The sequence below is a fragment of the Lolium rigidum genome, chromosome 1 (genome assembly GCF_022539505.1).
Source record: "Lolium rigidum isolate FL_2022 chromosome 1, APGP_CSIRO_Lrig_0.1, whole genome shotgun sequence".
Classification (NCBI taxonomy): domain Eukaryota; kingdom Viridiplantae; phylum Streptophyta; class Magnoliopsida; order Poales; family Poaceae; genus Lolium; species Lolium rigidum.
The window spans coordinates 356,008,635-356,024,591 of NC_061508.1; the positions used below are offsets into that span (position 1 = coordinate 356,008,635).

The 15,957-nt window shown below is 44.3% G+C and overlaps 3 protein-coding genes across 4 annotated transcripts in view; 1 reads left to right on the forward strand and 2 right to left on the reverse strand.

Moving 5' to 3' along the window:
- Positions 1-694, reverse strand: part of LOC124665586 (E3 ubiquitin-protein ligase RGLG4-like) — a 3,273-nt gene extending 2,579 nt beyond the window's left edge. The window contains exon 1 of the mRNA XM_047202988.1: positions 593-694. Within this exon, the coding sequence (XP_047058944.1) occupies positions 593-694 (102 nt within the window). The remainder of the gene's footprint in view (positions 1-592) is intronic.
- Positions 695-11,364: 10,670 nt separating this feature from the next.
- LOC124684666 (mediator of RNA polymerase II transcription subunit 21-like) lies at positions 11,365-14,567 on the forward strand. Of its 2 annotated transcripts, none has more exons than XM_047218935.1 (5): positions 11,365-11,691; positions 12,814-12,885; positions 13,467-13,518; positions 13,625-13,712; positions 14,337-14,567. In XM_047218935.1, the coding sequence occupies exons 1-4, from the start codon at positions 11,398-11,400 to the stop codon at positions 13,699-13,701; spliced, it is 495 nt and encodes a 164-aa protein (XP_047074891.1). In that variant the 5' UTR covers positions 11,365-11,397; the 3' UTR covers positions 13,702-13,712; positions 14,337-14,567. The 2 variants fall into 2 exon arrangements, with proteins under 2 accessions (XP_047074891.1, XP_047074890.1); XM_047218934.1 differs by having other exon boundaries at positions 11,373-11,691; positions 14,346-14,567.
- A 252-nt stretch (positions 14,568-14,819) lies between these two features.
- Positions 14,820-15,533, reverse strand: LOC124665598 (major pollen allergen Ole e 10-like). Its single transcript, XM_047202995.1, has 4 exons — positions 15,464-15,533; positions 15,312-15,343; positions 14,964-15,210; positions 14,820-14,845 (listed from the first exon to the last, which is right to left on the reverse strand). The coding sequence occupies exons 1-4, from the start codon at positions 15,531-15,533 to the stop codon at positions 14,820-14,822; spliced, it is 375 nt and encodes a 124-aa protein (XP_047058951.1).
- Positions 15,534-15,957: the final 424 nt, after the last annotated feature.

Sequence of the window (15,957 nt, forward strand, 5' to 3'; positions counted from 1 at the left end):
TTTTTAGTATTATAATGTCCAGGTGGCGTTTCGCACCATAAACACTCCTCCGAATACATGAATTGTGCACGACCCTCTTACTGAGTTTGTTTCGAGTTTGCGTGCAGGAAGTTTCTTCAAGGGTCAGAGAGGAGGACGATACAACATGATCAAGAAGAGCAAATAGTCTAAGCTTGCAGGATGCCCTCAGTCCATCCCCGACATGCCTTAAGAAGACTTAAAGCCGCCTAAGCTGGGGACGCCCAAGGCATCCCTTCTTCATCGACAACCCATCAAACAGTGAAACCATATTTTTATTCGCAACATCTTTATGCGCTTTACTTGAAGCTGCCCACTTGTTTTTATTGTTGTTTTGTTTGGAACTGATCTCAGCATTTCCTTGTTTGGGAGAGAACGGCCCATCGTTGTATGAACACATATGTTCTTAGCTTCATCTTTAATAAAAATTAAGTAAAGTCCTGAACCACTTCATTCATTGTTGATATGGCTGGAAACCAAATGCCGCGATGCGGCAAATTGCCTAATGTCTTGAATAATACGATACTTACAATTGTCGTGACTCATATAGATCTTGTTTATCTTCAGAGCATACATGCAGCCCAAACGAATAACCAAATAGAGCTTGCCGTAACTGGCCTGCATGATTGATCTCAGAGCTCAGATATTGCCGAGGTCTTTGAACAACAAGCGACATAACGTAAAGTCTTATAATAGTCACAATATCCAGGTGGATTTACCGACCTTTATACATTGAGTTTCAGCCATCACCTGTTAGCCCAGCTCACACTGAGAGGAATTCTTCGAGATCCAACCTGATCAATAACCATGTTATTGGTGTCCACTATACCTACCTACCACATGGTAGCTCTCCGCAATTCAAAGCAACAATTGAAAGTGTTACCTTAAAATCTGATATTACCTTGTATGAGAGAATTATGGGACAAATAGCTTAAAACTATCATGGTGAAGAATACGATGCGTTCATTTCAGTGTTTGCCGAGCTAACCATGCCGACTCATAAAACTTTTCGTTGAATATCACGTGAGCCGTTACGAGGTCGCTCTTAACCGCGCGGCTGGCCAATCGCTTGAGATGCGACACGCCAGAGGTCAGTTAATCAGTTACGATTCATGCAGGACTCATGTGACAGCTCATAAACACAATCGCCACAACGCTTTGGCGCATTGCTATGAGTCCATTACGCTTATGTTGTCCCCGCATGGGATGCTGCTGAGAATACCGTTTGTGAAATTAACGCATCCTCTTCAGATCTTGTACGCCAAGATGGGGAGGCGTTCCCTTGCGATTATTCTGGCTGGAAATGATATTGGCTACGATAATCCATCTAACTCGTAAGCTTAATCAGATCAGTTAGCATTAATCATTAAAGCTCATGCATGAGGCTTCGCAACTTATAAGATGTTCATACATAACTCATATGCTTTGACATTACCGCTGACAAAATTGTCTGCCTTCAATGAAAGTTTGACGTCAAATATAGTAATCATCGCTTTATTAACACCACTTTATTGTTGAGTCGCTTTCCTATTCTCTATTCGTATTAAACATCATCCGCGCATTGATTCATTACGTTTATTTATTGCACTTGTTATCATTTCGCGCCGACAACTACGAGCTGGGAAAGTAACCATATCTCCTTGCGTCGTTTCAATGTTTTTACTTCTGAATTTATCGTTTACGAGCATGCAAGTCTGATGCGTTGTCTTTGATTATTCATGAAAGCCTTTGTTATATGATTCATTAGTTTACTCATTATTCATCATTGCTTCGAATTGTTGCATTCATCTCATATGCTATCATAATCTTGATCATACTATTGTAAGCATATGAGATGAATGCAGCGATTCGAAGCAATGATGAAGATAATGAGTAAACTAATGAATCATATAGCAAAGACTTTTCATGAATAATACTTTCAAGACAAGCATCAATAAGACTTGCATAAGAGTTACTCATAAAGCAATAAATTCAAAGTAAAAGCATTGAAGCAACACAAAGGAGATATAAGTTTCAGCGGTTGCTTTCAACTTCAACATGTATATCTCATGGATAATTGTCAACACAAAGTAATATAACAAGTGCAATAAGTAAACATGTAAGAATCAATGCACACAGTTGATACAAGTGTTTGCTTCTGAGATAGAAAGAATAGGAAAACTGACTCAACAATAAAGTAAAAGATAGGCCCTTCGCAGAGGGAAGCATTGATTACTATATTTGTGCTAGAGCTTTTCATTTTGAAAACAAGAAACAATTTTGTCAACGGTAGTAATAAAGCATATGAGTTATGTATAAGACATCTTATAAGTTGCAAGCCTCATGCATAGTATACTAATAGTGCTCGCACCTTGTCCTAATTAGCTTGGGTTAAGATGGATTATCATTGCATAGCATATGTTTCAACCAAGTGTCACAAAGGGGTACCTCTATGCCGCCTGTACAAAGGTCTAAGGAGAAAGTTCGCATTGGATTTCTCGCTTTTGATTATTCTCAACTTAGACATCCATACCGGGACAACATAGACAACGAGATAATGGACTCCTCTTTAATGCATAAGCATTCAACAACGATTATTATTCTCATAAGGGATTGAGGATTAGCTGTCCACACTGAAACTTCCACCATGAATCATGGCTTTAGTTAGCGGCCCAATGTTCTTCTCTAACAGTATGCATACTCAAACCATTTGATTGTGAAAACCGCCCTTGCTTCAGACAAGACGAACATGCATAGCAACTCACATGATATTCAACAAAGGTAAAAGAGTTTATGGCGTCCCCAGAAAACATGGTTAACGCTCAACAAGCAACTTACTAAGAAATAAGACACATAAGTACGTATTCTTCACCATGATAGTTTTTAAGCTATTTTGTCCCATGAGCTATGTATTGCAAAGGTAAAGAATAGAAATTTTAAAGGTAGCACTCAAGTAATTTACTTTGGAATGGCGGAGAAATACCATGTGGTAGGTAGGTATAGTGGACACAAATGGCATAGTTATTCGCTCAAGGATTTGGATGCACGAGAAGAATTCCTCTCAATACAAGGCTAGGCTAGCAAGGTTGTTTGAAGCAAACTCAAGTATATAAAAGGTGCAGCAAAGCTCACATATGAACATATTGTAACTATTATAAGACTTTACATTGTCTCCTTGTTGTTCAAACACCTCAACCGAGAAAATATCTAGACTCTAGAGATCAATCATGCAAACCAAATTTTAACAAGCTCTATGTAGTTATTCATTAATGAGTACAAGGTACATGATGCAAGAGCTTAAACAAGATCTATATGAGCACAACAATTGCCAAGTATCACATTATTCAAGACATTAAACCATTTACCACATGCGGCATTTTCCGTTTCCAACCATATAACAATGAATGAAATAGTTCAACTTTCGCAATGAACATTAAAGATGAAGCTAAGAACATATGTGTTCATACGAAACAGCGGAGCGTGTCTCTCTCCCAAACAAAGAATGCTAGGATCCGAATTATTCAAACAAAACAAAAACAAAAATAAAAACAAACAGACGCTCCAAGTAAAGCACATAAGATGTGACGGAATAAAAATATAGTTTCACTAGAGGAACCTGATAAGTTGTCGATGAAGAAGGGATGCCTTGGGCATCCCCAAGCTTAGACGCTTGAGTCTTCTTAAAATATGCAGGGATGAACCATGGGGGCATCCCCAAGCTTTGACTTTTCACTCTTCTTGATCATATTGTATCATCCTCCTCCTTTGACCCTTGAAAATTTCCTCCACACCAAACTCGAAACAAACTCATTAGAGGGTCAGTGCATAATTCATATATTCAGAGGTGACATAATAATTCTTAACACTTCTGGACATTGCACAAAGCTACTAAAAGTTAATGGAACAAAGAAATCCATCTAACATAGCAAAACAGGCAATGCGAAATAAAAGGCAGAATCTGTCAAAACAGAACAGTTCGTAAAGACGAATTTTAAAGTGGCACCAGACTTGCTCAGATGAAAATGCCCAAATTGAATGAAAGTTGCGCACATATCTGAGGATCACGCACGTAAATTGGCAGATTTTTCTGAGCTACCTACAGAGAGGCAGGTCGAAATTCGTGACAGCAAGAAATCTGTTTCTGCGCAGCAATCCAAATCTAGTATTGACTTTACTATCAAAGACTTTACTTGGCACAACAATGCAATAAAATAAATATAAGGAGAGGTTGCTACAGTAGTAAACAACTTCCAAGACTCAAATATAAAATAAAGTGCAGAAGTAAAATAATTGGTTGTCTCCCATAAGCGCTTTTCTTTAACGCCTTTCAGCTAGGCGCAGAAAGTGTGTATCAAGTAACATCAAGAGACGAAGCATCAACATCATAATTTGTTCTAATAATAGAATCATAAGGTAACTTCATTCTCTTTCTAGGGAAGTGTTCCATACCTTTCTTGAGAGGAAATTGATATTTAATATTACCTTCCTTCATATCAATGGTAGCACCAACGAGTTCGAAGAAAAGGTCTTCCCAATATAATGGGACAAGATGCATTGCATTCAATATCCAACACAACAAAATCAACGGGGACAAGGTTATTGTTAACCATAATACGAACATTATCAATCCTCCCCAAAGGTTTCTTTATAGCATTATCAACAAGATTAACATCCAAATAACAATTTTTCAATGGTGGCAAGTCAAGCATATCATAAATTTTCTTAGGCATAACGGAAATACTTGCACCAAGATCACATAAAGCATTACAATCAAAATCATTGACCCTCATCTTAATGATAGGCTCCCAACCATCTTCTAACTTTCTAGGAATAGAAGTTTCAATAGTTTCTCCTCTCTAGCTTTTATGAGAGCATTTGTAATATGTTTTGTAAAGGCCAAATTTATAGCACTAGCATTGGGACTTTTAGCAAGCTTTTGTAAGAACTTTATAACTTCAGAGATGTGACAATCATCAAAGTCTAAACCATTATGATCTACAGCAATGGGATCATTATCCCCAATATTTTGAAAAATTTCAGCAGTTTTATCAATTTCAGCAGTTTTAGCAGTTTCGGGCAATTTTGAACGCTTTGCACTAGGAGTAGTAACATTGCCAACACCAATTATTTTACCATTGATAGTAGGAGGTGTAGCAACATGTGAATCATTAACATTACTAGTGGTGGTAATAGTCCAAACTTTAGCTACATTATTCTCTTTAGCTAGTTTTTCATTTTCTTCTCTTTCCCACCTAGCATGCAATTCGGCCATCAATCTAATATTCTCATTAATTCGAACTTGGATGGCATTTGCTGTAGTAAATTTTTTATTATCAATATCCCTATTATGCATAACTTTCAATTTTAAAAGATCAATATCAGAGGCAAGACTATCAACCTTAGAAGCGAGAATATCAATTTTATCGAGCTTTTCCTCAACAGATTTGTTAAAAGCAGTTTGTGTACTAATAAATTCTTTAAGCATGGCTTCAAGACCAGGGGGTACACTCCTATTATTGTTGTAAGAATTCCCATAAAAATTACCATAACTATTACCATTAGCAGCAGGATATGGCCTATAGTTGTTACCAGAATTATTCCTATAAGCATTGTTGTTGAAATTATTGTTTTTAATGAAGTTCACATCAACATGTTCTTCTTGGGCAACCAATGAAGCTCAAGGAACATTATTAGGATCAACATTAGATCTACCATTCACTTGCATAGACATAATAGCATCAATCTTATCACTCAAGGAGGAGGTTTCTTCAACAGAATTTACCTTCTTACCTTGTGGAGCTCTTTCCGTGTGCCATTCAGAGTAATTTGTCATCATATCATCAAGAAGCTTTGTTGCCGCCCCCAAAGTAATGGACATAAAGGTACCTCCAGCAGCTGAATCCAATAGGTTCCGTGAAGAAAAATTCAATCCTGCATAAAAGGTTTGGATGATCATCCAAGTAGTCGAGTCCATGGGTTGGGCAATTCTTTACCAAAGATTTCATTCTCTCCCATGCTTGAGCAACATGTTCATTATCTAATTGCTTGAAATTCATTATGCTACTTCTCAAAGATATAATTTTAGCGGGAGGATAATATCTACCAATAAAAGCATCCTTACATTTAGTCCATGAATCAATACTATTTCTAGGCAGAGATAGCAACCAATATTTAGCTCTTCCTCTTAAAGAGAAAGGAAACAATTTTAATTTTATAATGTCACCATCTACATCCTTATACATTTGCATTTCACATAGTTCAACAAAATTATTAAGATGGGCAGCAGCATCATCAGAACTAACACCAGAAAATTGCTCTCTCATAACAAGATTCGATAAAGCAGGTTTAATTTCAAAGAATTCTGCTGTAGTAGCAGGTGGAGCAATAGGTGTGCATAAGAAATCATTATTACTTGTGCTAGTGAAGTCACACAACTTAGTATTCTCAACAGTACCCATATTAGCAGTAGTAAATAAAGCAAAATAAAGTAAATGCAAGTAACTAATTTTTTTGTGTTTTTAATATGGAGATCAAGACAATAAATAAAGTAAAACTAGCAACTAATTTTTTTGTGTTTTGATATAATACAACAAACAAAGTAGTAAATAAAGTAAAGCAAGACAAAAACAAAGTAAAGAGATTGGAAGTGGAGACTCCCCTTGCAGCGTGTCTTGATCTCCCCGGCAACGACGCCAGAAAAAGAGCTTGATTGCGCGTAATTAACACGTCCGTTGGGAACCCCAAGAGGAAGGTATGATGCGCACAGCAGCAAGTTTTCCCTCAATAAGAAACCAAGGTTATCGAACCAGTAGGAGCCAAGAAGCACGTTGAAGGTTGATGGCGGAGGAGTGTAGTGCGGCGCAACACCAGGGATTCCGGCGCCAACGTGGAACCTGCACAACACAATCACAGAACTTTGCCCCAACGTAACAGCGAGGTTGTCAATCTCACCGGCTTGCTGTAAACAAAGGATTAGATGTATAGTGTGGATGATGATGGTTGTTTGCGAAGAACAGTAAAGAACAATTGCAGCAGATTGTATTTCGAGATGTAAAGAATAGGACCGGGGTCCACGAGTTCACTAGCGGTGTCTCTCCCATAAGATAGCGGATGTTGGGTGAACAAATTACGGTTGGGCAAATGATAAATAAAGAAGGCATAACAATGCACATACATATATCATGATGAGTACTATGAGATTTAATCGGGGCATTACGACAAAGTACATAGACCGCTATCCGGCATGCATCTATGCCTAAAAAGTCCACCTTCAGAGTTATCATCCGAACCCCTTCCGAGTATTAAGTTGTAAACAACGGACAATTGCATTAAGTGTGGTGCGTAATGTAATCAACACAAATATCCTTAGACAAAGCATCGATGTTTTATCCCTAGTGGCAACAAGCACATCCACAACCTTAGAACTTTACGTCACTTGTCCCAGATTTAATGGAGGCATGAACCCACTATCGAGCATAAATACTCCCTCTTGGAGTCACAAGTATCAACTTGGCAGAGCCTCTACTAGCAACGGAGAGCATGCAAGAACATAAATAACATATATGATAGATTGATAATCAACTTGACATAGTATTCAATATTCATCGGATCCCAACAAACACAACATGAAGGATTACAAATCGATGATCTTGATCATGATAGGCAGCTCACAAGATCTAACATGATAGCACAATGGGGAGAAGACAACCATCTAGCTACTGCTATGGACCCATAGTCCAGGGGGTGAACTACTCACACATCGATCCGGAGGCGATCATGGCGATGAAGAGACCTCCGGGAGATGATTCCCCTCTCCGACGGGGTGCCGGAGGCGATCTCCTGAATCCCCCGAGATGGGATTGGCGGCGGCGGCGTCTCTGTAAGGTTTTCCGTATCGTGGCTCTCGGTACTGGGGGTTTCGCGACGAAGACTATATGTAGGCGGAAGGGCAGGTCAGGAGGCGTCACGGGGGGCCCACACGCTAGGGCCGCACGGCCAGCACCTGGGCCGCGCCGCCCTAGTGTCTGGCCACCTCGTGGCCCCACTTCGTAAGTCCTTCGGTCTTCTGGAAGCTTCGTGGAAAAATAGGCCCCTGGGCGTTGATTTCGTCCAATTCCGAGAATATTTCCTTACTAGGATTTCTGAAACCAAAAACAGCAGAAAACAAGAATCGGCTCTTCGGCATCTCGTCAATAGGTTAGTGCCGGAAAATGCATAATAATGACATATAATGTGTATAAAACATGTGAGTATCATCATAAAAGTAGCGTGGAACATAAGAAATTATAGATACGTTTGGGACCTATCAGGAGGCAAGGGCGATGAAAGCCGTCGCGCCAAGGGGTGCCGTCGACGATCAGAACGACGGATTTGGAGATGACACCCAAGACGTCGATGAAGAAGATGAGAAGGACGACCTCGACCAAGACGTCGATGAAGAAGACGCGCCTGAACCCACGACATCGTCGAAGGGGAGGAAGAAAAGGAAGAAGAACTCACCGCCGACTGAGCCGCGGATCAAATGGACGTGCAAAGAAGAGGAGTGCCTCGTCGAAGCTAGGAAGACCGTTTCCATGAACGGCATCACCGGCGCCAATCAAAACTATGACAAGTATTGGCAGCGGGTCAAGTTGGCGTTCAATGAGCACAAAATCGTCGATCCCTACTTCAACAAGATGGTGGATGATAGGCGGCGACAAGGCCATGGGCACCCATTGGGGGATCATGCAGGCGACGTACAGCAAGTGGCACAACATACATATGAGGAGATCGAAGCTCGTCCGGTGAGCGGCGCCGACTTTGAGGCCAAGGTATGCTCACTCGCCGTGTCTCATCCGTCGATCCTGGATCGCCGAGGTTTCAATTTGATTTGTCGGCCTGTATTTGCAGATGCGGCGGGCGTTCGACATGTACATCGACGACACCGACGACCAGACGTTCAAGCACCTCAATGTGTTCACCCGCATCGAGAATTGCGAGAAGTGGAAGGAGGTACGCCGGAACCTCGGGAAGAACAAGGACGAGTAGTACAACCCCGACGATCCAGCCCCTGCCGCATCGGCGGGCTGCCCCGAGCTCGGCTAGAAGAAGCTGAAAGAACTGAACAAGGCGGGCCATCCAGCCAAAAGGTTGCAGGCGTCCTTGGAAAAGTGTCGGGCCGACGCAAGGGCGCACGCCGCCGGGAGGGATGGCAAGTACGACGTACGGTGGAAGGAGATGCTCGCCAACCACGGCGTCCGGATCGCCTTGCTGAAGGCAACCTCCACGGCGAAGAAGAGGAACACCGACCTGGCATTCCTGATCGGCGGTAACGACGGCAAGATGGACGAGGAGACGAGGGCTTGGTACGACGCCCATCGCCAAGACATCCTCCAGCCTCCGTCGACTGCTTCGTCCTCCCCTTCGACATCCACTCCCGCGGCTGCGACACCGGAGGCCGACGATGCATCACCGCCCGATGCCGCGCCAGACAAGGCGCATGAAGGGATCACCGATGAGCCTGTTATCGTCTAGTTTCTGTTTCAATTGCCGGAATGTAGCTGATCCGATCGCGGAACTTTGGCGATGCTTTTGTGTAGTGGGAAGACGATTTTTTGAAACTATAATCGCTGATGGGCGAATGACGGGGTGCGACTAGGAAAATGTTGCCCCCTACATCCTTTTTTCATCCAATCCGACGTTTGTTAAGTCTGAATTTTCGCCCGGGAGTCTCAAACGGCTGGAGATGCTCTTAGGAGGAGAGTTTTTGAGTAGCCCCGGCTACCAAACATGCCCTACATAGCTCGGCCCATATAAGGGTGACTTGCGCCTTCGTTCGACTAAGGGCATCCCCTACATAGCTCGGCCCAAATAAGGGTGACCGAAAATGCGTCTAGGCCCTACTCCAGCGGGGCGACAAAAAGTGACCGGGCCGTCCGCGACGACGCAAACCTGGCCCAAATATGCGCCAGGTTTGCATCTCCGTGGATGCTGCGCGGTCGCGAAAAGTGTCCGCGTTCGTTGCATCCGGGTCCGATTGGCAGTGACTAGGTAACCATAATATTTCTTCATTACTATTGATTGGCCAAAAGGACCATCTTTACAGAGATGGTTAGTCGAGTTAACCTAAAACTACAACGGCCGTACCTACTCGCCTTCGCGTGGCCTACCACGGCCTGGGTTACTCGCAGTCGCGCGGCCTACTACTAGCCGTCGGAGGGGCCAACACCGTCGTCAAAGTGGGAGCGCTTCACGCACTCCGCACGCCGCGCACGCCGTACATGGGACACCTCGTCCTGCCGCCTGCGATGTTCGAGGGCCTCGGCCAGAGAGGAGTCCCACAGGACTCTCCTGGCCTCCGCCTTTGCCGCCTCCGCCTGGGCCGCCTGCAACCCCGCAAGCTGGGCGTGGAAGCGGGCCATGTCCCTAGCCGCCTCCACGACCGCTTCATCCCTGGCGGCGATGGCACCCGCCAGCTCCCGGTTCTCCTGCTCGACCCGCGCGGGAGAAGGGCCCCTCCGCTGGAGCGAGTCCAGGTCGGAGCACATGTACCCCCGAGCCATGTCGACCGCATAGCTATGGGCTTCCTCCTCCGCTGCCCAAGCCTGACGGCGCAGGGCGTCCCCAGCCAGGGTCTCGAAGGACGCGAGCAGAATCCGCTGGTCGCCGGCGCACTCGAAGCGGCCGGGTACGGTGTCGTCGTCGTCGACGATGTCGTGGATGACAGCGTCCGCAGGTGGGGCCACCGGAGGGGCCGCCATCGCCGCCCGTGCCTCCACGAGCGCCGCCCTGGCGTCGGCGAGCTCGGCCATGGCGTCGGCGATTTCCGCCCTGGTCGCCGTGAGGTGCAATTCCGCGCGCTCTGCCGCCTCCGCCTCCGCAACCTCCACCGCCTCCTCCAGGTCCAGCTGGTCGGCCTGAACGGCAGCGGCGACTAGCTCCTCGTCCTCCTCCGGGTGGGCGTGGTGACACATCTGAACTACCTGATTCCATCTAAGGTTGTGCTCGGCCATGGATGGATGCTAGGGTTTAGCTTGAGGTGTGCCCGTCACCTCCGCCGGTGTCCAGCATATATAGCCACGACGGGGCGGGAAACGGCGTTGCCACGCAGGTCGTTTCGCCGGCGGAGATTGCCAATGTATTGGGCACGCGCGGGAATAGTTAATCGTCGCCGGCAGTCCTCGATGGGACGTAAAACGCCATTAACCACCTTGATGCTGTCTCCACTAAAAAATACGTCCACACCGATGGAAGTTCCCGATGTAAACGGTCGGCCTGGACCGCATGACGTCCGCGGGCAGGGACACAATTGGACATTTCGGACGTCGGAAGTCGGCCCGCTGGAGATGCCCTAACCAGTAACTTTAAAATCCGAGAGCACAGGGGAGACAGAGTAGGGGAGGAAGAAGAGGAATCAGCGGCATGGACATCATCTCGCAGCTGCAGGAGCAGCTCAACGAGATGGCCATGGTGGCCGTCAACACATTCGGCACGCTGCAGCGCGACGCGCCGCCCGTCCGCCTCTCCAACAGCTACCCCGACCCGCTCAACCCCAACCCTAACCCCGACGACCCCGCCTCCCAGCCCCCGCCCGCGCCCGGTGCTGCTGCTGCTGCGGCGGCGCCTCCACCGCCGCAAGCGCCGCCCCAGCCCGCGCTCGATCTCGCCGAGCAGCCCAAGGCCATGAGCCACGCGCTCGTCCTCGCCGCTAAGAAGGTGCGCAACCGCTGTCCTCTCCCAATTTCCCTTTTTATTCGGTGCTCGCCATCTGCTCGACGAAATTCCTACGCCATGGCAATAGTTCCTGATTGCTTGTAGAGTGAAAATTTGTCCGATTTGCCATTTCTGTTGTAGAGGATCAGCATACTTCTCCTTTCTCATGTAGGGGAGGGGACTAGTAGTTGTGCTAATAGCAAGGTTCGGGAATGCGGAAAAAAGCGGTCGCTTAAGCGCGATGAAGCGTGGAGCGGAGGGGTACCGCATCGATTAGGGCCAAAGCGGCTAATTAAGCGCTAGGCGCGATTAATCATTACGCTTTAAAAAAAAATCATGATTAGGCACGCAAGAGCGTTGAAAAAGCAATCCCGAAGCGTTATGTGCGGTAACTTTTGGACCCATGGGAAATTGTCGGGACACGGTAACTTTTGGCGCGAGCGCGGGATTTAGCACGCCCAATCTTGTGATATTCCCTTTTCCTAGTATGATTTCTGAATTCTGATCGGTGATACACCTACTATGATTTCTGAATTTATGTTGTGAACTTGTTGTGTATTGATCTGATTTCCGAATTCTGAATTCTGTGATATACCTAATATGATATGATTCCTGAATTCTGAAATCGTTATGCTGGACTAAAAGTCTAAAACTGAAAGTATGAACAATTGATCTCTGATTGTATGATACGATCTACACTGTGTAGTTGTGTTGTTGTGTACTGATCTGATTCGGTAAGCTATCTTTATTCCACTGTTCTGTTCAAATAATACTTGTTCTTTGGCCTGAAATTCCTGATTTTCGCTAGTTTTTGGTCCTGCCGTTGACTAAGTCAAGAACGCTTTAGCACCGCTTAAGTATGCACTAAATGCATAAGCTCTAAGCGGAAGGCCACCGCACCGATTACGCTTTCCGCTTTCCTGAACCTTGGCTAATAGTACCACCTAGTGTTGTTCTACTACGCTACGCTTCTGCCTGGAGTGGTGGAGAGTGAGGCACCTTCAGCAGTTGTGTGTATTTTAGGTTAATCATTGTTATAACATGTGAGGTTGTGCTGAAATGTGCACCTACTTACTACTTTCGCGTTGTTCTCATGATGGAACAAATATTGTTCCTCCAATGCAGTTTGATGCGCTCGTCGCGGCATTGCCACTATCATCAGAAGAGGATCAGTTGAAAAAAATTCAGGAACTTCAGGTGCGTTTCACAGTATAAGTATCAGATTAGCTTAGTTTAACCCAGAAGTATGTTATGAATTATGATCAGTGAACATAGGCAACTTCAGCACCAGACCTACAACAGAAGTACTCACAACCATGGCAGCATGTATTTTCCAACTATACATCTGCTATTTTTACTCTAAACTAGATGTGGTTTTGTTGGATCATCTGACACTGACAGTTTAACCTGTTTTAGTATATTATACTCTCTTTGTACATATTATCCTTCCTCCTGGTTTTGTTCTTGTGCATAGTGTGTCATGTTAGACCTGTCCTGAATTTTTTATCTCTGAAGGCTAGAAATGATCATTTGCCACTCTAAAATTTAAACCCAAGAAAAGCAGATGCTTGATATTGTAGCCTCTCATGACACTTGTATTTAGTGAAAATTGGATCTTTCGGATATGTACGAGCAAATGCCCATCATTTTGTAGTACCCATAAGCAAATTGTTGGATTTTCGGCTTCTCTTGGCAAATGCCAACCAGTGCATCGTCGAAAAGTCACATTATCCTTCTTTTTATCCTGCAAATCAATCATGTAACCTTCGAATATGCAGGAAGAGAACGAAGTTGTGGGATTGGAGCTTCAGAAACAACTGGAAGCTGCTGGTAACACAACTTTGCAATATTTTTTGAATTTTGGCATTTACTTCGGTCCTTATTATGGTACAACTGACTAAATACATAGCTGATCTCTATCTTGTTCCTTCCACAGAACTGGAATTGCAGCAAGTTGAAGTGTTGTTCAATGAAGCTACAGACAACTGTATAAATATGAAGAAGCCAGATTAGTAATTTTGCATGTAAGTTTGGATGGCATCCTTCCTCAAATATGTCAATAAACCATCAGACATCATTGTTTATTTGCAGCAATTAAGTGATTGAGTTTTCAGTATTTGATTGTTCTGTGGCAGCAAAATGCATGCTTCGCCTTGCAACATTTTACACTCCTTTCTATAATTTTTTGTGTGGAAGGGTTTACTACGATGCAGAATTAAGACGCGAAATGCACTGTTACAAATTATAATTGGTGTTTCCCTTCTTTGAACCCACCAGGGGTAGTATTGCAATTATATAGCTGTAAACCTTGTCTCGAATAAAAATACGCATGGTACCATGTGTTGTTATCGAGTCATAGTTGTGTTCATTTGATGACACCAGTTCCACGATCTATCGTTGTTTACTGCTAAATAGAGTAGGTTTCTCTCTGGATGTTTCTTCCTATATCAGGCCTGAACACAACATAGTTATAGTGGATGGCAACCTGTTACACCCACACCTGCGGAATCCTGCTGGGATCTTGGACGCTTAATATTATTATAAACTTATTTTTGTTCACTTGTATATCAGAAACTCTGGCACTATTCAAAAAAAATCCATATCATAAATATTGAAGCAGGCATTTTGTTTACCCCTTTCATTTTCAGCCATTTCAGGTAACTGAAGTCGTTGTGGCGTTCATGGATTTGCCAAATCAAACATTGTGGTGTCTCTTGTAGTTCCTAATGCCTTCTCGGCTAGGTTTGCAGACAATAATGACGTTTTCTTTAACTTGTGTATTGATGTTCCAAGAGCAGTTGCTGGATGTGGAATTAAAGTTGAGTGTTGTAACATCGTTGCCCTAAAATAGTTTGAAGAATTGGTTCAGTTTCATTACACATCACACATGATAGAACTTATTTTTTGTTGGGTTCTCGTCATGTGGATTTGGCTCGGCATGAAAGAACTTATTGACCGGGATGGAAAGAATATCACTGAAAAAAAACATAGATTGACATTTCTAAAGACAAATAAAACATTGAAGCTAGATCTGTTTCGAAATCTAGCAGTTCTGATATCGGAAACAAAACACTACGCCTTCTAGGGGGGCCTAGAAACTTATTTTCTCAGTTTCAATGATCCCTCTGAACTCATGCGTACTTGCAAGTGCCTAGACCTGCAAAGAACGAAGCAGAGAAAGAACCAGTCAGCAGTCAGCACTCAGCACCACATGAAGATTTCAGAAAGAAGAAACGTCGTTCTGTCGTGTTGAAGTGAAGCTGCTGGCTGCTTACTGGGGTCAGTGATGCTGATGAGGCCGGTGCCGTTGAAGAAGCAGTTCCATGTGTTCCTCCCCTTGGCCTGGTAATAGGCGTTCATCGCCACCGACGCCCGCGATAGCAGGATGCCGCCATAGCGGACGGAGCAGCCTCCTGTGCCCTGAATCGCGCTGCAGTCGCTCTCGGAGCAGGCGAAGTCCATGTTTGCCCTCAGTGCAGCCTCGTTGGCCGAAGGATTAGCGACGCACCATGTCTTGGCCGACTACAGGCAGCCAATAACAGGGAATGATGAACAAAACGCTAACGGAACAACATAGCACCAGGAGAATGATACTGATCGTGGTTGTTAGGAGAACTCTTTACCTGTCTCTGCTGAAAGATTGGTGGCGCTGCTGCTGAAAGATTACAGAACAATTCGTGTAAACAAAACTAGACCATAGATCTTGAAGAAAAAAATAGTTCTGAATTCCGAAGATCTTGAAGAAGTTGGGGCCCTAGATTAGAGGGAGATGTACCGTAAGTGCAGTGCAGTAGCAGCATGAGAGCAGAGACGAAGGTGATGAATCTGATGGCGGTTGATGCCATCTCTTTCTTGTGAGCAAGAGATTTCAAGAAACCTTTCTCTATGTTTAGAAGCAGCAGAAGAGGAGAGAATTGAGCTTCCGTCTTGTGAGCAATCGTTTGGTACATGCAAGAAATGCTCACGGCGTGGCAGTGTATATATACACAGGCGAAGAAGAAGTCGAAGCACAAAGGGCGTGTTGCAGAAACAGCGGTTCACAAGCAAGAGATAAGCATATTAATCTAGTTAATGTCATCATTAACTCAGCGGCTATGTGTGTTGCTGCCTTGCAGTATTGCCCCGCATTAGTTTCGCTAAAACGGCTCTGTTACTTTTCCTTTTGAGGTAACGGCTCAATTACCAATTACTATGATGGGGCACGAAATGGTCAAAATAATGTACACAGAGTTTAAAAGGAAACATGGACAAGTACAGTACTTTTTTTGT

What these genes read in the sequence shown, in the direction of transcription:
- LOC124684666 (XM_047218935.1), top strand. Translation starts at nt 11,398, where the DNA reads ATGGACATCATCTCGCAGCTGCAGGAGCAGCTCAACGAGATGGCCATG. An exon ending in TCGTCCTCGCCGCTAAGAAG is followed by an intron (nt 11,692 to 12,813) that starts GTGCGCAACCGC and finishes CCTCCAATGCAG; the next exon opens with TTTGATGCGCTCGTCGCGGC. An exon ending in GAAACAACTGGAAGCTGCTG is followed by an intron (nt 13,519 to 13,624) that starts GTAACACAACTT and finishes TTCCTTCCACAG; the next exon opens with AACTGGAATTGCAGCAAGTT.
- LOC124665598 (XM_047202995.1), bottom strand. Translation starts at nt 15,533, where the DNA reads ATGGCATCAACCGCCATCAGATTCATCACCTTCGTCTCTGCTCTCATG. An exon ending in CAATCTTTCAGCAGAGACAG is followed by an intron (nt 15,211 to 15,311) that starts GTAAAGAGTTCT and finishes GGCTGCCTGTAG; the next exon opens with TCGGCCAAGACATGGTGCGT. An exon ending in CATCAGCATCACTGACCCCA is followed by an intron (nt 14,846 to 14,963) that starts GTAAGCAGCCAG and finishes CGTTCTTTGCAG; the next exon opens with GTCTAGGCACTTGCAAGTAC.